The 21,762-nt window shown below is 41.4% G+C and overlaps 1 protein-coding gene across 1 annotated transcript in view; it reads left to right on the forward strand.

The window, feature by feature from the left end:
• The window catches only part of LOC117259899 (protein kinase C-binding protein NELL1-like), a 465,849-nt gene that overhangs the window by 415,257 nt on the left and 28,830 nt on the right, over positions 1–21,762 (forward strand). Inside the window, exon 16 of the mRNA XM_033631687.2 lies at positions 9,572–9,712. Within this exon, the coding sequence (XP_033487578.2) occupies positions 9,572–9,712 (141 nt within the window). The remainder of the gene's footprint in view (positions 1–9,571; positions 9,713–21,762) is intronic.

The raw sequence follows: 21,762 nt of genomic DNA on the forward strand, positions 1-21,762 counted from the left end.
CCTAAAATTTCATAGAAGAAATGGTCAAATATGCACTATTGAATTTACATTGAAATAAGAATTTACATTGCATTAAACCTGCGCTAGGATGTGTTTCACATCATGATGATGTTCAAATGTCAGCTGTTTATCATCAGTTTTCAAATGCGACCTCCCTGTCATACATTCTTGTGTCAGCACGGTGGACGCGGGGCCTCCAAGCATTCCTATGAGACAGCGCTGAGCAGGTTGTTTTCATGCAGCAAAGCGAGACGCTCATTGGATAAATGCGTCAAAATGGTCACTTCCAGGGAGGCTCAGCTTCCCTGGGACCTAATGGAGCGGTAGGCGGGAGAGGACGCTCAGTGTATGCATGATGATTGGAGGAAGTGTCTAAAAGGCTGAACCCCTTTGTGATTGACAGCGCTTCGCATTTCGAGCTCAGTCCCATGCGAATATTTGCAAGTGGAGTCTAGGGATGTCCCGATCCAGCTTTTTCACTTCCGATCCGATACCGATATTACAGCCTTGAGTTTTGGCCGATACTGATACCAATCCGATCCAAGCGCATATTATACATATTCACTTATTTTGTTGTCAGTAGTGTTAGAAAAGGTTTGATCAAGCAATGTTACTCTTAACAAGAACAACTACTTAATCAGGTTAGTTAGAATAATCCACAACAGTTGGTATGAGAAACTGACCTGTTTATTGTTAACAGGGTTAAATAAACAAACTTTGAACTTGAACATTAACATTTATTAGAAAATATAGCTGCTTTGCTTTGGCTGCTTTGGAGCCTTAATAAATAGAAAATAGATCAACACAAGAAATCTTTAAAATGTCTAACAATGAAATTAAAATAGCAGCAAGACTCCACACACTTGTGCTTTGGCCCCCTAATAAATAAAAAATAGATTAACACCACAAGACATTGTTGACATTTAACAAACAATGCAGCCTTTCCTTTTCAGTTATTTTAGTAGTGTTTTTGTAATCCACCCATGGCTCCAATTTCACTAATTGTGCTCAAAACAATGCCATCAGTACTCTTTACTTAAACAGTAAGAGTGTAAACCAAATAAAAATATCACTCTCAAAAAACCAGAGCAGAAAACAAATAGTCAGTTAACTAAGCTGACCGCTACTCTTCCTTTCCTCCGTGTGTGTCTGCCGTCTGCATGCTGGCCTGGTGGATTGATAGTAAGAGCTGGAGCGGATCACTGGAATGGACTGCTTGACTTGCGGAGCGCTGGGCTGGCCGGAAAACCTGGAGTGGATTCCGTGAAAAACTGTATCAGAGTTCCTGGATCGGCATTTTTCCATGCAGTCCGATCCGATGCCGATGCACGTTTTTTGCTAGTATCGGAGGCCGATACCAATCCGAATATCGGATCGGGACATCCCTAGTGGAGTCTTCTGACAGAGTGCCGTCCGGAGTTCCTTATTTCCATAAGCCATATAGCTCATTTTCAGACCCATCTGAAAATCTTTGAGGTGTGTTTTGCTGTGGTTCTATGGCATGAGTGTGGTTGAAAAACGGCTTCAATTAAATGTTCCTTTTATAAGTTACTGCCTTGCTACAATATGACAAATGAGCTTCCCCTGTTTGAAAGACCAGCAGCCACCACTGCTGCATATATATATTTTAATCGTCATTTGGGGGGAAGATAGCGTTGCAGAGTGTTGTTCCTGTGGGCCATGGTAATATTAAGATGAGAAGAAGGAAGAGGAAGAAGAAGAAGAGAAGAACTAAATGTAAAAAAACAACTATTTTTAAATATCCCATGAAAAGACTCTCACTGCAGCCTGTTTTATTTTGCTCTGAAAATGTCGGCGTGCGACCTCGTTCTGTGGACGATAAACGAGGTGCAGACTTCCATCTGTGTTGGTGATAAGGAAATACAGCGAGAGCTGGACGGAGCAGTGAATGACAAAAACCTCGCCCACATTTAAGAGTCCTGTTTGTGGTGGAAACCCTAAACGGACCGGGTCTAGGTAACATGTCTGAAGGGTTACTCTTGGTTCCAAAGGTACCATACCAAAAGTATTTGGTGAAAATGGGGCTATAGAGAACTGGAAAGTCTGCGGTGGAGGAAGGTTTCCTCTGTCAAAACCAGTGACAGCCAACAGTGTGACTATATAATAATCACTACACGACCAAATTACCAGTACAACCCATTTCATAAGGATATTCAAATCGATTGTGCCGTAAATGGTATTTCTAAAGCAAATGAAAGACACAATCAGCTCTGTTGACAAGTAAAGAACATTCCGCTATTTGGCACTAGAAAAACTGTGGTTGCTTTGTCTGTCTATGTTATTGTTCCTACACCCAGTGTAGACTTTATCACCTTCACACACTTGTGAAGCTGACAGCAGGCAGTTCAATTTCATAGTCTTCGTTTCGAATTCAGTGTTGTAGAGCGTAGTCAAAACAACGAAACACATGTCACTGTCCTCTGTAAAATACATGAAAGCCAAAGGTAGATGAAACAGAAGGAGGCAGAGGAAATAAATGTAGAAAATCATAATTTGTACAGACAAGAAAATGAGCATTTCTTTCAGAAGATGAAAGAAGAATTGCAGCACCTCATATACCTCACAATTAAAGTGGTAGCGTTTTGTAGTAGCAGTGAAAAACATCTCAGAATGAGTCACTTTTCAAAAATAATGGACAGATATTTTGGAGAGCTGGGCAGAATTATTGTTATTAGGAAGGCAGGCAGCACTGTCGCCTGTTGTTTGTGGGATGTGGATGTTCCAACTGGGCTTTATTGCTTTTCTGCCTTACAAAGCTCTCCCCATGAAGAACACAAACATGTTTCTTTGTTTATGCAAAACAGGGAAGTATTTTGCATGGGAAGGTACAGAATGTGGAGTCTCAAAACATACTGTATGTGTAAGGAGAAAATGTGTATGTCAGCAAATTAAAAGAGTCAATGAATGAATGAATAACAAATCTTGCTTCACTTTGATTAAATCATTTGCACCCAGCATGTGTTATTTGCAAGTGTGACAAACAACTAATTCAAGTACGGTGCGATTTGCCATACTGTGGATTCATTAGTCAGACTATATGCTTTATAAAGTGATATGTGGGCCGCCAGTGCTGTATATTAGTGCTGCTGACAGCTTTTTCCGTCACACTGACGCTGGGTTAAATAAAGACAATGTTTGCACACAACCCCGGCGGCTTTGCAATTATGAAATATTAAATGAATACGATATGACAAAGATAACATGATTATTTTATTAAGCGTGCTGTTAATTGAAATTCTTATTTCGAGATGTTGTATAGATTTTTCTTCAGTGCCTACCTCTCTGAACCCATTCACTCCATTTGTACATGAATTTAAAACTAACAGGAGACTGAAGAGTCAAACACCCACAAAGGGAATAAAATACATTATCTGATATGATCACAACTAAGCCACACTTTTTCCCCACTGGTGTATCTTGCATATTTTTTCCCCTTGTTTTCCCAAGGACCAATGACTAGTTTTAATTTAATCGCCAGATTTTAATGTTATATCATTGTCTGTGTTTGTGGCTCAGTATATTTTTATATTTCCTATTAAAATGGCAATGAAGATATGTCAGAAGAAGTCCTCCCTGACAAACAGCTACAGTACAAAAGTAATTGTACGAGAGTGGAAAGCACTGTTTAAACCAAGCATCAGTTTGAGGCATTTCATTCTTTAAATAGTGTTTTAGTCTTGGTGTAGTTTGTGTGTTATTAAATCTGGATGACAGTAACCTTCTTTAACAAATTGGAAGTGTGTAAATATTATGTTAAGTTGACTCAGGGTCAGTATTTGAAATTTAACACTGAATCTCTGCTGAATGAATCTAGTTTCTGTTGGATTAAATCATGCAGTGTAACCAGCATGAGCGGGTGCACGAATGCCCTCTCATATACACGCAGAGCACTGCTCTTTTGTCAAAGGGTTAGGTGCTCTCAGCCACCAGTCACATCTAATCTTGGTATGTTTCAGTAGGATGTCGGAGAGGGAATTTTTTGTTGTGTAGCTCTGACCTGATCTCTGGCCTGAGAGGCTGACAGAGGGCAGCCCTCCCGGCAGCTGTCGCGTCTTATTACCTTCAATGCATCGCGCTAACGACACAAGTCTCGCTTTCTTTACAAATCTGTATAGAGATAAATATGTGTGTGCTTGTAGGGTCAAAGGTATCAAGTGTGACTTTCACAACAGGGTTGGAGAGACTAAAAATGTTAATAGCACAAGATCAGGAAGCCAGCTGTTTGTTGGTTTTGTTTTTTATGGATGACAACACTGTAGCTGTAAGTATGTAAACTACTTAAACCCGGCCTTTCACCTGGGAGACCACTGTTTATGTCCCTGTGAAAGCAAAGGTCTCTTGAGTTATTTAATGAAAACATAGTGTGCTAGTATGTGTAGCATATATATATATCACCCCCAAACAGGCGAGAGTGCTGGCAGTCCGCCATTATAGCTTCTTATTTAGCTTAAACAGGCCGATTTCCCCATTATACCATGTATTTAAAATAGTAGTAGTCAATAGAGTAGTCATGTAGTCCGTTAAAGCCTAACGTTAGCTTTTTACTTCTGGCGATCGCATTTAAGCTTCAAATGCGGTATGAAAGATGTTCATATGTGAAGATTATCTCGCTGAACAAAACCTGTAAGTATCATAAACTTGTGTTAGCCATAGAGCTTATTTTCTGACATAATCCAAAACGCAATGCAAAAATCACATTCACTTTCTTTTCACTTTTTTTTTTTTTTGTTTACAGATTTTTTCATTAACATTTATGGCTGCACAATTTCATACAGTTAACAATCTGGGAATTGTTGTATTTGATCCCTTTCTCACATTTGAGCCACACACCAATTATATGACACAAACTGCGCTCTTCCAACTTCGTAAAATAGCTCAAATACACCCCATTTGATCAAAAATAGATGCTGAAAACCTCGTACATGCCTTCTTAACATCTACTGCCGTGCAGTTTTCTCTGGCCAATCTAAGACGGCAACAAAAGGTGTCCAATTGGTCTCAAACGCAGCTGCCAGACTCTTCTTAGATCTAATAAGTTGGATCATGTAACACCTGTAATGATGTCTCTGCACTGGCTACGGATTCACAAAGGAGCTGATTTCAAAATCCTACATCTTACCTATAAGGCTTTAAATTGACTGGCTCCCTCATATATCTTCATCCTTATTTCCTCATATACTCCATCACACCTTTACATTCCCTTGATGCCAGTTACTAAACCATTTCACAATTTAATAAGAAGTCTTTCGGTGGTCGAGCCTTTGCCCACAGAGCTCCACTTCTCTGGAATAATCTGGGAGACATACATGTATGGGAGGCAAGCTCTGTTAATGATTTAAAGCACACCTTTTTTCTATTAACAATGGTCTGTCATAATTTCACCAGATGGGAACCAAAATAGCGGACATTTTTACCTCGTTGACAAGTAGGCTACCCCAACCCTGTTTCAGTTACACTGTATGATCTCTGTTTCTAAAATTGACCTCAGCCTTGTTGTCATAACAGTTTTATTATCTGTGTGTGTGTGTGTGTGTGTGTGTGTGTGTGTGTGTGTGTGTGCCTCCACATATGATATTTCGTGTTGTCTTTTCTGTTGTAGTTTTTACTGACTTGTCAAGTGTACAGAGACCCTGTGGGTGATGTATGGTACATATCCCTCCTTTGATTAAAATCCATAATATTCTCAAAAGCAAATTTGGAATTGCAGTGATAAGATAACATATTTTTAAAGATAAACACAACTCTCTCAAAAAGACATGCTTTTATTTCATGAATATTGTGACATCTTGGGAAATATGCCTTTGCTGTTTGCTTTCTTACCAGGAGTTTGTTTATATGATCAACATCACTTCATCTATTTACATTTATCAGCTTCAGGCATCTTGGGCTGATCAGATAACTCTCTGGAATAAGTCAAGTATTCAATTGAGAGACACAATCTACCCTGATGTTGAAACGATTCATCCGTGTCTCCAAGCTGCGTCAGTATTTTACTTTAAATGAAACTATACTACTTGTTCAAGCTCCACAAGCTGTCAAGTGTAAATGTATTCAGTAATGAGATATGTCTTGTTCTACTAAACTACTGAACAACAGCTCAACATATGTCCTGTTTTCATGTTGTATCTTGTTAGATTTAAGCAATATCACACGAGAGGGAGTGATGTTGTACTGTGATATTGTCACGGCTGTGATTCAGTTGTAGGCACGAGGCCGCAGGCTGTGATTGTCTACGACCGAATCACAGCCGTGACAATATCACAGTACAACATCACGAGCTCGAGTGTGATATTGCGTTTATACAACAGTTCAACAGTTAAATAAGCAAGGCTGATTAAGAAATGTTGAAAAATGAGGACAAAATAGATAATTTAAGCATTTTATTTGTCTCCCGCCAACAAAAATAGTTCCCTCAGGACTCCGCTGTCACCGTTGCTCTGTAACGCAGACATGGTGCGCCAGACACTTACTCTTTATACACATTTATTAGCATGTTTCCATTAATTGTGCAGCCGGTGAAATAAGTCTCTGATGACTGCATGGTGGACTGTCGCTTCACAGGCACGGCCGACTCTGCCTTCTGATCTGACAGTATGTTGCTTTTCTCCAAGTAATTGAGCTCCGCTGATGAAACACTGACAAACCTGGATGTGTGCTCAGATGGATTCAGCTTCTCCTCTCCCTCATCTTCCTCTAATGACCATTCATAGTTCAATTCAAAACTTGTTTTAGGAAATAAATCCATATTTTTGGCTGTTTGACAGTGGATGAATTAATTAGCCTACAACGCAACTGCTGACCTAACTGACACTAACCGTCAGTTTTGATTTGACTGTTGATTGCAATCAGCTGTGAGGCGGAGTGATACATACACAGTGAAAAAACCGTGATGTTGTACTCCAGTATCATCACGGTTTTACTGTCTCTCGACCAATCAGATTGCAGGGCCGGAACTAACTGTTGTATAAAGCAAGTTAATCTCAGTTAATTCAAGTGGTCAGGATAAGGAACTACAGATGACAGTGATACTGATATTCTCATCGAATGTGTTTTATGGGGAAATGGTCCTTCGTGATTGTAATTATATAAAGCCACAGTAAATCAGATTCTGTGAGAAACTATAAAAAGAAAAGAGCCCAGGCTGATTGCGCCACTTTAGACAACTGTTGTAATTTTGGTGGACGTGCCACAGTTTGTTTTAAAAGCCTCCAGAAGTTTGGAAAATTCGTGCCTCCTCTATTTTTGATGGAGCCAAAGCAGTTGCACGGACCAAATCAAGTTTTTCTGCTAGCAGGCACTGTATGTGTAATATAGATACAATACAGTTATGAAACATTTATTTTTAATGACTAAAACACAGCCACAGATCTTTGATCTATGTTATTTATAACTGGACTTTGAACAGTATTTGTTTTGTCTTTAGGCTACAGCACAACATGGCAGGAAATAACGACAAATGCAATTGAAATAGACACAGACAAAAAAGAAACCATTAAACTACATAGCCTTACTTTTTTACTTACGGTACAAGCACAAATATCTAGGAAATATGACCAAATCAACAAAATCAGGCAGACAAAACGCTCTGTGCTCCTGGTGTGGTATGATACTGTGCAGCAGACAGAACAAAACCATACCAAAACAAACCCAAACAATCTAAGACTAATTCATCTTGTAGTTTTCCTCACTTCCATGGGTAATAGAGTATCAGGTATGGAATTAATCTGCAGATGCTCTGGTTCAAAATAAGGCCAGACATTTCTACGGATGTCAATTTTGAGCTATGACAAAGGCCAAAACGTGGCCTGCAGCAGACTAGGTTAGGCTGTTGTTTTTTAGCTGACACTATTTCTATGAAACTTATGACACCGTCCAGTCTGCTTAAGAACTACTTCACCACTGGACAGATTGCCTTTTATAAACTAGGATGTCCATGCAGTAAAGAGACGCAAATACTTTTGAAACTGGTGCTACAGAACCAGAGAAAACAGAGAAAAAGGACGCTTTTACTCAAGAGGAAGAAAACCTACATCTACTAGAATGCACTGCGCTGCACCAGACCAATTTACGTCCCTTCTGGTGGGTGGCACAATGCAAACACATCCGTTTGAAACTCCCTTACAGCTGAACACGGCACTAGAATATGTTTCTTAAAACATTGCAGGCAAGAAATAGGCAATGCAGTAACGTGATCATGAAACATATTCGGTCAGCACCGCTTAGTTTCACAGCTTGATCGGATTTGGATTTGGGTTTGAGAGAAAGAGAGGGGCAGGTTTGTCTCTTGAGCTGCTTCTATACTCATTGTGTCCACAGTGGCGGCATGGGTGGCAGGCAACAGGAGAATGTGGATGTACAGCCTGTAGTTAGATCAGCAGCCTGAGAGCCAGTGAAACATCATCTCACAGAGTTTTACTGGGGGCGAGGAGGGACATTTAGGCGCTGGTTAGATAGTGGGAAGTTTAACACAGTTCATTTACGCATACTACCTACATTGTTTTGATACAAAGCTGGTTGAATAGTACCCTTTTAAGAGGAGTGAGGAGTCAGCAGCCAATGACAGTGTAAAACAGTCAATAAAACAGGTTTTCAGCACTTGTTGGATTAGCCGCGGACAGACAGATACACGCACACACACACATTCATTCACACACACACGACCAAACACATGATCCCCTCCAGGCTTACACCTAGCGGAGATAATTAGCAGCTTTTGACGCTGTGAAGCTACAGAGCCTAAATCTCTGTTTGCAAGCAAGATGTTGCGTTACTTTTATCATTGGTTGTGTAGTTTTGTCAGACTAGGTGGACACTCTGTAAAATGATGGAACTATACAACCCCCGCTCGCGTGTACAAGCCCTCTCAGAGTCCATTATGAATAATGCCTGCAGGTCAAGCTATAAACGACTGCACTTTTTCTTGTTGATTTACTTGAAAATGTTCAGTCTTCCCCGTCAGTGACAACATTAGGTATACCTAGACATGACACTTAATGAGCAGTCCCTCGCTGCCCTCCTGTTTGCTGTGGTTCACATTCAGAGTGATTGAAGGTGTGAGTGAAGGTCACACTTTAACCATTACAGTGTATGCACAGGTCGGGTCTTACAGCCAGAAACAGGAGAGCTGCAGATGAGGAGCAGAGCTTACACCATACATAATGGATGAGAGAGATTTACTCCCCCGAGAAGAAGTGAAGACCTAGCGCCTCTGGGCTGGGCATGTGTATGCATGCAGCACACCAGAAACAAAGCAAGCTGAGTAGAAACAGCAGAATGAGCGAGGAGAAGAAATAAAGTGCACGAAGGAAGCAGCTCTGCTGCCAAATGGTGTGATTTCCAAAAGACTTTGATCCCTGCTGTGGCAGACGGGCTGCAGAGATGTTGGCTGTCTAATGTGGGCAGCCGCTGGCCCAGCTCTGTTGTGGTGACGCTTTGCTCTGATTGGATCAACCTCCACTGTTGTAACCAGCGCAGATCAAAGAACAGGCAAAAAAGACACAAATGAGCTCAGGACTGATGCTGATGCTACTGTGTGTGTTTTTGTCCTCAGATATTGACGAGTGTGCAGAGGGCCTGATTGAGTGCCACAACCACTCCCGCTGTGTCAACCTGCCCGGCTGGTACCACTGTGAATGCAGAAGTGGTTTCCATGACAATGGCTCCTACCTGCTCGATGGGAGCTCCTGCATCGGTGAGCATACATTGAATTGAAAACAGCCTTATCACTGCTTGAATTACCAGCGTGGCTTCCTCTTCAAGTCCATTTCACCCTGGTCTCATACATAATCACTTGATTGTCATTCTTTGTGTCATGTATCCTCGTTGAAAATTAGCATGTAGACATAAGCTAAGGCTACGATGCAACCTATGGGTGTTTGCTCTAATCAGAGGGTCTCACCTTCACAGCTCTAGATCTAACCACACAGTGTGAAACCCACACACATAACCCTTGAGATATTCATGAGGAACACACAATAGCCTTGTGCCACTACTAGATATTTGTGTCATGTGCCTACTCCCGTGTCTATTCTTCCAGAGAAAATAGAGAAAAACTAGACTTGTATGTTTCCTTTGTTGAAACAGTATTGATGAGAGAGCAAGGAAGCACAGTGAAAGGTTCCAGCTTACAATCAATTATTAACAAGCTTACCTCCGCTCTGGAAGACAGCAGGGTGGGCACAGTGTTTTCACAGCAACACTGTTGGGTCAGGACACCATTATTATCAGTAATGAACTAATGAGTGGCGCTGCTAACTTTAGCTAGCTCCCACCAGACAGCAGCAAAGTAAACTGAAGAGTAGTAAAATTAAACCATAGACTAATGTGCGTACCCGGTCAAAAATATTCTCTGCAGTTAATCGATTAATGGTTAACCGTTAACATTTCTAGTAACAAATATTTCAGTCATGACCACTTTAGGCATTTCCATTTGCAGTATTACAACGGGGTTGGAACATGTCTAGCCGTATTTGCGGCAACCAAATCAAGTATTTTTTAACGAGACCTCAGGACCTTTCCAGCCATATTTTCAGGGTCCAAACCAGGTATTTTGAGCTAAAACATGATGTTTTCCCAACCTTAACCAAGTGTTTTTTTGTACCTAAACTCAACCATATGTTGACCACAGTGTTGCCACAACATTAAATTGAAAATTAAATTGCAAAGTTTTAACATATCTTCTACATACACTCATTAGCCACTTGATTAGGCACACCTTGCTAGTACCAGGTTGGACCCTTTTTGCCTTCAGAACTGCCTTAATTCTATGTGGCATAGATTCAACAAGGTGCTGGAAACATTCCTCAGAGATTTAGGTCCATATTGACATGATGACATCACACAGTTGCTGCAGATTCGCCGGCTGCACATCCATGACGTGAATCTCCCGTTCCACCACATCCCAAAGGTGCTCTATTGGACTGAGATCTGGTGACTGTGGAGGCCATTGGAGTACAGTGAACTCATTGTCATGTTTGAGATGATGTGAGCTTTGTGACATGGTGCGTTATCCTGCTGGAAGTAGCCATCAGAAGATGGGTACACTGTGGTCATAAAGGGATGGACACAGTCAGCAACAATACTCAGGTAGGCTGTGGTGTTTAAACCATGCTCAGTTGGTACTAAGAAAATCTCCCCCACACCATTACACCACCAGCAGCAGCCTGAACCGTTGATACAAGGCAGGATGGATCCATGCTTCCATCTGAATGTGGTTTTTCCAATCTTCTATTGTCCAGTTTTGGTGAGAAAACCCGTGTGAATTGTAGCCTCAGTTTCCTGTTGTTAGCTGACAGGAGTGGCACCTGGTGTGGTCTTCTGCTGCTGTAGCCCATCTGCTTCAAGGTTGGACAAGGTGTTGTTGCTTCAGAGATGCTCTTCTGCAGACCTTGGTTGTAACCAGTGCTTATTTGACTTCCTGTTGCCTTTCTATCATCTTGAACCAGTCTGGCCATTCTCCTCTGACCTCTGGCATCAACAAGGCATTTTGGCTCACTGGATATTTTCTCTTTTTGGGACCATCCTCTGTAAACCCTAGAGATGGTTATGCGCATAAATCCCAGTAGATCAGCGGTGTCTGAAATACTCAGACCAGCCCGTCTGGCACCAACAACCATGCCACGTTCAAAGTCACTTAAATCACCTTTCTTCCCCATTCTGATGCTCAGTTTGAACTTCAGCAGGTCGTCTTCACCATGTCTACTTGCTTAAATGCACTGGGTTGCTGCCACGTGATTGGCTGATTAGCTATTTGCGTTAATAAGCAGTTGCACAGGTGTACCTAATAAAGTGGCCTGTGAGTGTATGTAACATATCTGTGATTTGCAGAGATGGACAGTGCCAACATTTATTCTGGAGATTGGGATGCTGTGGACTAGTGTGAGGAAGTAATGGATGCAGCCAACAGGACAGCTTGACTGAGTGAAACACTTTTGCTTAAAATCAAAATGCAGCATCAGCAGTTCAGTTTGATTCATTTTCCTTGAGGGGAGAGGTATGATGATTTCAGCACATTCTCCCTGAAAGTGCTTTCACTCAAACTCAGTTCTTACAGAAAGTGATAGACAGATGTAGATGTCAGACTTCACTTTAACGACAGCTTCGTGTCACATTACCACACAGATTGAGCACCATCCACAGCATCTCTAAAGGCAGTCACCAGCTCACATTGTCTCATCACAAATGTTTTGCTCGTGTAATTTCCTTTTCTCCCTCTAACTAAGTAACTTTGCGTTCCTTATCCAATTAGTGATTTAAATTGTTGAATTCAGTCACCTTTAAGCCATCACAACCTCTGGCGCGAAATATAATTTGTTTCTTTTAATAAACCTTGTTCATTCATGACTTAGTGGAGATAAACTTAAATATGACAGTTCAAAAGTCAAATCTTCTGCACAAAACTACATCTAAGAGTTCAGGCTTCAGACGGAGGTGGTGTCAGGTGATAGGTCAGCCACTTGTTGTCTCTGTATTTATCTAAGAAGACCAACGCTTAGGAAAACATCCATGCTATAACAGTTGTGCAAAAATTTTTTTACAAGAGAAAAGCCATTTTTTTGTTAATCTTCACCAGTCATAAGGGAACAGAGAACACAGACACAAATGATGATGATTTAGTGATAACTACTAAATATAAATCTACAGCTGTGTTCGAAACCGTCCACTCACTCACTCACTCACTCACTCACTATTCCCTATTTCGTGTTTACTATACAGTGCACTACATGGGGAACGACTGAACGAGATTTCAGACACTAACTGAAATTTTTTCTTCTTCTTCTCCTCTGGCAAAAGACGACCGCATTGCATTGTGGTATACACGAGTAAAATATAGGGTACATCGTTTGTTCACTCACATTTGCTGTGCATTGTGGGTATTTTATAGTCCACTATATAGTGAATGAAATTAACCACGGAGAATTCGAACAACACTACAAAATGGCAAACACACTATATAGTGCACTATATCCGTGATAGGGAGCGATTTCGAACACAGCTTACGTGTCAAAAGTCCTGTTTCCACCACGCAGTACAAAATGATTCAGTTCAGTTTGGTACACATTTTTTTCAGTTTCCACTGTGAAAAGTTGTGGATGGTACCAATGGAACCGTTCCGTACCGTCCCCATGTTTGGTCCCCCCTCTGTTGGGGTACCTAGCACACAGATCTGGTACTTAAAGGTGGAGCTGTGAACACTGCAGTCTGATTGGTCAGTAGAGGACAGTCACTCTGGTCAGGGCTGAGTTGTGTCTGGTTTTGAGGCTCATGTAACCACTGTTCATACTGTGGAGAGTTTTATTAGTAAACTGTAACTATAAAATGAAAGGATGTTTTGCTGCCTCTCACAGCAGCTGGAGTCTGAGAAAAAATAATTTCATTCACTGGGCCGACTGCCGGCAACTTTTAAGGTGGAACATTAACTTGTAATGTTACTCAATGCATGAGCTGATGACGTGAATCCATCAGGACACCTTAAATTTCACTGACAACTTTGACCATCACTTCATATTTTATATGACATACACTTTTAGTAATGAGTGGATCAGAGATGGGACCAAGTCACACATGTGCAAGTCTCAAGTAAGTCTCAAGTCTTAACCTTCAAGTCTCAAGTAAGTCCCAAGAGTCCCAAGTCATTTTTTCTTGGGCAAGTCAAGTCAAGTCAAGTCACAGGTTATGTCAAGTCAAATCAAGGCAAGTCTTGTAATAGGTCAGGTCAAGTCCAAGTAAAGTCACCTTATTATTGTAATTTTACCTGCAGAATCTGATCTTAGTAAAGTGAAAAGACAAGACATAAGTAACTGTCAGTAAACATTGACTTCATCGCTGCAATGTTTACTTTGCTGATCGCAAATGTCTGACTTTGACGACTAATGGTAGGGTCACAAATTTTAACTGAATTTCCAGAAGGTTGGTGTGCTTCTCCATCTTCTGTCACTACTGTTGCAAATATTAGGAGACTCGGTGGCACTCTTTCTCCAGTCAGGTACCATTAAACCATTACAGAGGAAGAGTGCGTAACAAGATGATGAAAACGATGTCAAACATGATGCAACTATGGCTTTTTCTTCGGTGTGTTCTGGTTCTGTCTGCTGCAGTTTTTGGTTTCTTTGGTGGCAGTGATGTTTGAGTCACATTCATCTCGTACGTCATGATTTATTCGCTAATCCTGTTTCCATTGTATTATTGTTTTTGCAACATTGCGATTTTTGTATTTTCACCGTTTCCACTCAGGTTTTTAAGTGCAAATTAAAAATGTGCATGAAACAGGTGGATAGAAACAGTGTGACAGATACCCAAGACTGCACCAGTTTTCACTTGGGCTGCGTCATTTTCCGACAGACAAAAACATATGCCATCAGAATGATTTAAAAGATGATACCATTGTTTAAATCTCATAAATTGTGTAATTGGACATTAACTTAGTCGTTTGTGTTCTGAGATCAGAGGCTTTAAACAAACACATTCATGATGTGAAATATGATTTCTACAGTGTGATCAGTGGAAGCACTTTTTTGTGCATGTCATTCAGAGATTTCATTTATTACTAAGCTTTTCTACTTCACAGCGCACGTGCACACACACACACACACACACACACACACACACACACACACACACACACGTCATAATGTGTGCATGCGTGTGTTTGTGTAAGACTCCCCAACCAGCCCACTGCACGTCGCTCCCTACTATTTTGCAGTATTAGGCAGGAAGCCAGCAGGGGAAATAAGTACAGATGACAATTTAACAGGATTTTTTTTCTCCAACAGCTTCTCATGAGTCAACCAAAAAGAAAGTAGCATTTTATAATAAGAGAGCCAGATCAAAGCAGAGAGCAGCAGCAGTCATTTAACGGCTGCAAGTTGGCCAAGAGTATCTGACGGCCATGAAGGAAACAGCAGAACGCACTGGGGACGAGCATTAGTGAGACAGAAGAGGATAATGTTTTGTGAAGACAGACAGTCTCTTTGCCTGTGTGTATGTCTGTCAGCAATTGTGTACGTAATTGCATGATTGTTTTGTTTTTGTTTTTTGCTTTTTGTGCGTTGATTTTAGTTAAACTTTCAAATGCAAATCCACAGCCCAGAGCATCACTTTCACACTTACTGCTTTCTGTAAAAACCTGAGGCTTGATTCAGAGCTCCTGAGGGTACGGTAATGGGTTGATGAAAACAATCAGATGTTGATATCCTGTGTTGTTTTGCTGCAGCAGCAAATTGGGGGATTATTCAGTGTTGTTGGATGTGTGCCCTGTGAAAAGGGGCCTTCGTGTTGAGGATGTGCTGTGTTTTTCAAATGAACAGAGAACTTTGTTGTCGTGTAGGTGCTAATTCATGTTTGGCAGATAAAGCAACTGCTGTGCTGCTCTCAGAGCATCCTGCTGGGTGACACATGAATATAAAGAAAGTATTTTATCTGTGAAGTGAATAAGTGCACTCTTATAGTTAGGGCATGAGGGAGCCTTACCTGAAGTGTCTGTCGATGGAGACACTTCACACATACAGTTCTTCTCTGCCTTGTTTTTCTTTTTCATTTTCAAACAAGTGGAAAATACATCAGTGTAGTCTTTGGACTTGGGGTACACATTCAATCAGTCGACTACTCACTTTTCATTACATGTGCATTTCTAAAGTTGAGGCTATTGAAGAAGTCGTCCGCCACCTTACAAACCATTTATTATCTGAAGTTTGTCGGTGTCTTAGTAACACAGTTCCACCCATATTGTTTAAAGATAGTAGTCTGATCCAGACTCTTTTGTACTAAAGCTGCTGGTTGACAATATTTTGCACAATGTTCAATATGTTTAAATATGACCATAGAAAGTATTCATTGTTATGTCAGAGAGCTCTATTCTGCTCAGAGTGGAGAAGCCTCTGTGGCAGCATTTTACACGAAATATCTACTCCCTGTTTAAACCTGTAACCTCTTAGCATTTACAGGTGTATCAATATTAGGTGTGCAAAGTCATCCAGTGGGCTGGATTGGACCCTTTGGCAGGCTGGTTCTGGCCCCCAGGTCGTGTGTTTGACACCCCTAATTTAGACCATGCGCTAGAAATTCAAATTTAAACCTGAACTCATGGGTTCTGTTCCAAAAATAAGAAACGTGCATTCAAAGCCCACTGGATGACTTTGCAACTAAAAATGCAATTCCCATAAAATCCAGCCAACATGGCCTTAAGCCTGATTTCTGGAAGGGTGCTCAACAATTTAATGAGTGTGACACGACAGAAGTGATATATGTTTTGACGGAAAAAACTTAGGGATGGACAATAATATCGGCACGTCATCGGTATCGGCCAATATTGGCTGTAAAATGAACTGAATCGGGCAACATGCTTTTTCTTATTTTACACAATGAATGAATGAATGAATATAGCATACTTTAAAAAGGTATTGTATTTCATGTCTCCATCTGCTGGTGGTCACCATCATCATGATAAGAGTATGTATGTGTATATGTATAATATGATGTTAATTCCACTACAGAAGAGACTTGATGATCACTTAAAGGGATAGTGCACCCAAAAATGAAAATTCAGCCATTATCTACTCACCCATATGTCGACGGAGGCCCTGGTGAAGTTTTAGAGTCCTCACATCCCTTGCGGAGATCGGCGGGTGGAGCGGCTAACATACCTAATGGTAGACGGCGCCCCAGACTAACGTCCAAGAACACAAAATTGAATCCACAGAGTATCTCCATACTGCTCATCCATAGTGATCCAAGTGTCCTGAAGCCGCGACATAAAAAGTTGTTTCGAAAAACGTCATAGGAACTCTGTTTTTAGCCTCACTGTAGCCTGTAGCTCTGACTGCTTCTCTGTGCTCCACATTCACGTGTGCGTGCGCTCAGGGTGATCGGTGATCTCTGAAGAGCAACAGTCTCATCAGTACTGATGTCCAGATTCTCAAGTGTAGGCATTGCCAATTCCCAGTCTGAGCAGCAAAGACTTTCCTCATCCAATGGCATTGCTTTGCATTTGAAACAACTACACCACCAGGTTTCCAGTGCTCGACTCCGGTATTCTGCGGCTGGCTGAGGGTGAGGCTCATGAGCTGTGGCGGCTGCTTCGTCCAGTAGCCTGAGTTCCGTCTGTATACTCGGGCTCAAACAAATACAGCTCAACAAAGAAATGCTGTTCCTCCTCAGTTTCAAAGTCTTCAGACATGTTGGGCTGTCCTTTGCTAAAAGACCGTAGTGCAAATTATCTTTTAGCTCTGTGGTTACGTTGTCTCTCCCTGCGGTGCACGTGTCACGTGATGTAAACACGGGTGAGCAAAGCTCATGCTTTCGCTGGTCTCGCGCAGGCGCGCACACGTGAGCGTGGAGCACAGAGAAGCAGTCAGAGCTACAGGCTACAGTGAGGCTAAAAACAGAGTTCATATGACGTTTTTCTAAACAACTTTTTATGTCGCGGCTGCAGCACACTTGGATCACTATGGATGAGCAGTATGGAGATACTCCGTGGATTCAATTTTGTGTTCTTGGACGTTAGTCTGGGGCGCCGTCTGCCATTAGGTGTGCTAGCCGCTCCACCCGCCGATCTCTGCAAGGGATATGAGGACTCCAAAACTTCACCAGGGCCTCCATTGGTTACATATTGGCAGATCAGATATCGGGAAAAAAAAGCCAATGTCATGCATCCCTAGAAAAATGTGTCCCTCAACACATTTTACTTTATGATGCGCACCTGGAGAATTTTGTCATGTCGCAGACTCTAGCATTTTTAATTGCGCAATGTTATAGGGTATCCAGGGCAAGCCTGTCTGACACATCTGCTGTAATTTTGTGTGTCTGGTTGACTGAATCAAAACAGTTGAAAGACATCCAAAAATATCAAAATAATATCAAGTGCATCTCCCACTTCATGTCCTGCATTTGTTGAACCAAAACATGTCCACTCTGTAGCTTGTTTGTTTGTTTGAATGGACGCGCTGACCTCATGATTTACTTGCGCTCTCGTTGTCATCTCAGTAGAAGTACATGTGAAATCTCTTGTCATGGTAGTGGACAGCAGATTGTCAGAATATGGAAAGTAAAGACAGACTGATGAAAGAAATGGTGAATGAGACACTGTGTCTCCTTTGTTTTGTTCTCATCTCTGTGCAGTGTTATGTGTTACAGTGCATTGCTGAAAAATGTCAACATAACTGTGTTAAAATATGTGCATTAATTTATTTATCTTTGTTCACAATGCAACACATTACCATTCTTCCAATACCTTGTGTTACTACGGAGCCCCTTAGGGGACATGAGGAGTGAAGACAAACAGAAAATATTCCCTTTTAATAATTAAATTCATAAAACCCCTCAGTTGTAATGCTTAAATATAAATAACTTATTTCAGTTAAATACTCTCAGATGCAAAAAGGCACAGGACATAAAGTTTAATGTAGTTAAAGCAGGAAGGTAAATCAGTCTGCATAGATCTATGAATGCATGTGGGTGATTCTTACAGTATCTTGTGCTTTAAACTGTATTAAAAGCTACAACTTGAGTTCATGAAATCCCTGCAGCATCTGAAGGCAGCAGGATTGATATGTTGATAAATCTGCAGCCTCTGAGACGAGGGCGCAGTGCTGCTCACACAGCCATTCGCTGTTAACCTTCATTAAATCGTCTAAAAGACACAACACCAGGCTGCTGCAGCATAACCAAACACACATCGACACACAACAGACCGATCAGTTATATCTCAATATTCTGATTTTTTTATGAAGGAGATGTCTGTTTTCTCACACTTATCTTTTCTAACCCTCTTTTTTTTTTTTTTTTTTTTTTTTTAAAATCAGAAGTAGCGTCTCATGTTCTATCCTTAAAACACACTGCAGTGCAAACACTGTTGTGTAACATTGATTACTTAACTGTGAGAACGCGTCGGCTGTGACCATGTACGAGGTGAGGTTCATTAGAATTATTGCCATCATACTCCATCTGTCTTTGGGAGTGGATTTGTGATGATGTGTGTTCATGTCGTGTCGGTGTGAACCACCCAGACATTTCCTGAGGTAAAGCTTTGCATTTGCAGAGCTCGTTATCACCTTTAACTGTGATTGGCACAGCTGTTTGAAAACTATGAGAGCACTGATGTGACTGGCTGAGAGAGCGTTTAATAATCACCACACCCGCTGATCTATGCTGTATTCACCTTCACCCAGCTCTTTGCACGTTGTGCTGCTGCAGAAGGTGCTGTCATGGTCCTGCCTGATGCCTACTACTACTGCTAATATTAATCATGCTTCTACTGTTATTATACACATGTGATTATTATTGTCACATATATATACTAGGTGTGGGAATCATAGTAATGATATTATTGCGATACAGTATATTGCGATTTATTACCTTTTTTCCAACTGCAAATTATGTTCCAAAAGGAAGACTTTCTCAACATCATTTTTACCTCATGAGATAAAGTTTTCAGTCTGTTCATAGACTTCAGTCATTTTTATTGCAGCTAAATGTGATGCAGAGCAGACAGACTGACCAGCACAGTCATAAAAACCTGTCGGAAATGCTGCATGCACCTGACAAACTGAACTATGGGCAGATTTAATGCCCTCTGAGAGGCCGGATTAAGCACATGAGCAAAACGCTAACTAAATGGCAACACCCATGTCAGAAGTGTTGTGTGTTACATTCTTGTGCTGTATTTCACAGGAGGTCTGCAATGTTTGCTCGGGTGTGATTTTCATGTACTGCTCTAGTCTAGAACGTGAGACAGCAGTCTTCAATGTGCTGTTATAGTCACATATGGATCCACTGACCTTGAAGTCCAGGCCTCACAAGTTAACGCCACCCTTCCTGCTGTACTCAAAAATTCCTCAACTTCATGCCTCACTTCTCTGTAGAGCTTGGGTCCAGCTGTGTTGGTTAAAAAACGTCAGGACGCAGTCACATACCTGGGTTCACGTGTTTTTAGCATGTAGCAAAAGCCTTCATTTTTAACAACGTTGTATGGACGCAGATAGTTGCACAGGAAGTGGGTGATGGACCGTGTTCTTTTCCCTCTCTCAGAGTTGGATGGTAGTTTCGTCGAGCTAAGTGTGTCCACTGTTGGTTGATTTTTCAGCGGAGTGGGTTTAGCATTAGCTTAGCTGTCAGCGGCTAACACTATCTATGGATTGTGTAGTTGAGGGAACCCTCGTGTTCATATCATTCCCAGAGTATTTTATTCTCGTATGACACTGCTTCAAATCACGTCATATCCAAATCCTTCATACCCTCTGTGTTAAAAAATTAGTCCAGACAGTGCATTTCTGGTTTCTTTTCCGGTGCCTCCATCTTTAGGCCTGTTTCCACCGCAGGAGCTTCGGGGTAATTTTACGGGGCCGGGGCCGTTGGTGCGTGTCTCCACCGCAGGAACCACCCCCGAAGGACAGAGTTCCGGAACTTTTACAGGGGCTAAACAAGTCCCTGCCTCGGAGTAGGTACTCAGAACGGCCCCGAGAAACTCCTGGCTGGGGCTTGGGGTTTACTTGGTTCTGATTGGATATACTCAAGGCGGAATGTGACGTCAACAGAAAGCAACAAAATAGCCGGCATTTTTATAACTCAGCAGACGAGGGTTAGCTTGTTCATAGCTTCCACCGCCATGTAAACAAACTCAATAACCGGTCCGTGAAAAACATATTTTTTCCGGCGGATATCTTAGTTACAACATGATTGAGCTAGCAAAGCAGTTTTGTGTTGCTATGCGTGGTATTTATTCAGTTTTGGGAAATCACGATGTCTAGAAAGCATCAGTGGCTGCAGCTGACAGGGACAGTTAGCAAAGCTAACATCAGGACGTCATCTGTTAAAAGCCTCCCGTTGTTGGAAACGACATGAAACTACTCCAATTAGCTCAATCATGTTGTAACTAAGACATCCGCTGGAATTTTTTTTTTTTCATGGGCCACTTTGTGAGTTTAGTGAGTTATTACAGACACCGCTATCGGCTAACAGCTAACAGTGTCTCTACGCCACTACATCGCCGCGGTCAAAAAGGTCGCGCAACGATTACATCACATCCAGAGCCTGGTAACTTTACAGGAACCTTCCTCCTACTCCGCTCTCTCAGTGGAGACACGGCGGTTGAGAGGGCCGAGCGAGGGGACGTTCCTGTAGTAGTTCCTGCCCCCCAAATAGTACCAGGAACTTCTTCAGTGGAAACGGGCCTTTTTTTATTTGATGAACGTCTGCTGAGACCTCAGCTGACCTCACCAGGAAAAAAAACATCAGCTCCATCTATTGGACAGAAAAAGCAATTGATTTCATTATCCTAGTACCAAAAGTTGTATGAAATGTGTATTTGAACAAACTGATGATGTATATAATAAAAGATAGATATTTGATGTGCGTGTATCGACACAATATCGCCACACAAAATATTGCGATACTATGCTATATCAGATTTTCCCCCACCCCAACATATACTAACATATATAAATATATACTTATAACATATATACTACTAAAATACTATTATAATCACTAAAATTAATGTCACTACTGTGTGCCCTGCACCTCTTTGTCTCTGTCTCTCTTTATGTATCATTTTGTCGTATGGTTCACTGTACATTTATTATGTTGCTCTGTCTGAGGTTTCTGTCATTTTTTCCCCGTTAGGGAGTTGTTCCTTATCTGCTGTGAGGGTCAAAGGACAGAGGGGTGTCTTATGTGGTAAAGCCCTCTGAGGCAAATTGTGATTTGTGATATTAGGCTTTATAGATAAAACTGAGTGTAATTGGAGAG

This window comes from Epinephelus lanceolatus, chromosome 2 (genome assembly GCF_041903045.1).
Source record: "Epinephelus lanceolatus isolate andai-2023 chromosome 2, ASM4190304v1, whole genome shotgun sequence".
Taxonomy (NCBI): domain Eukaryota; kingdom Metazoa; phylum Chordata; class Actinopteri; order Perciformes; family Serranidae; genus Epinephelus; species Epinephelus lanceolatus.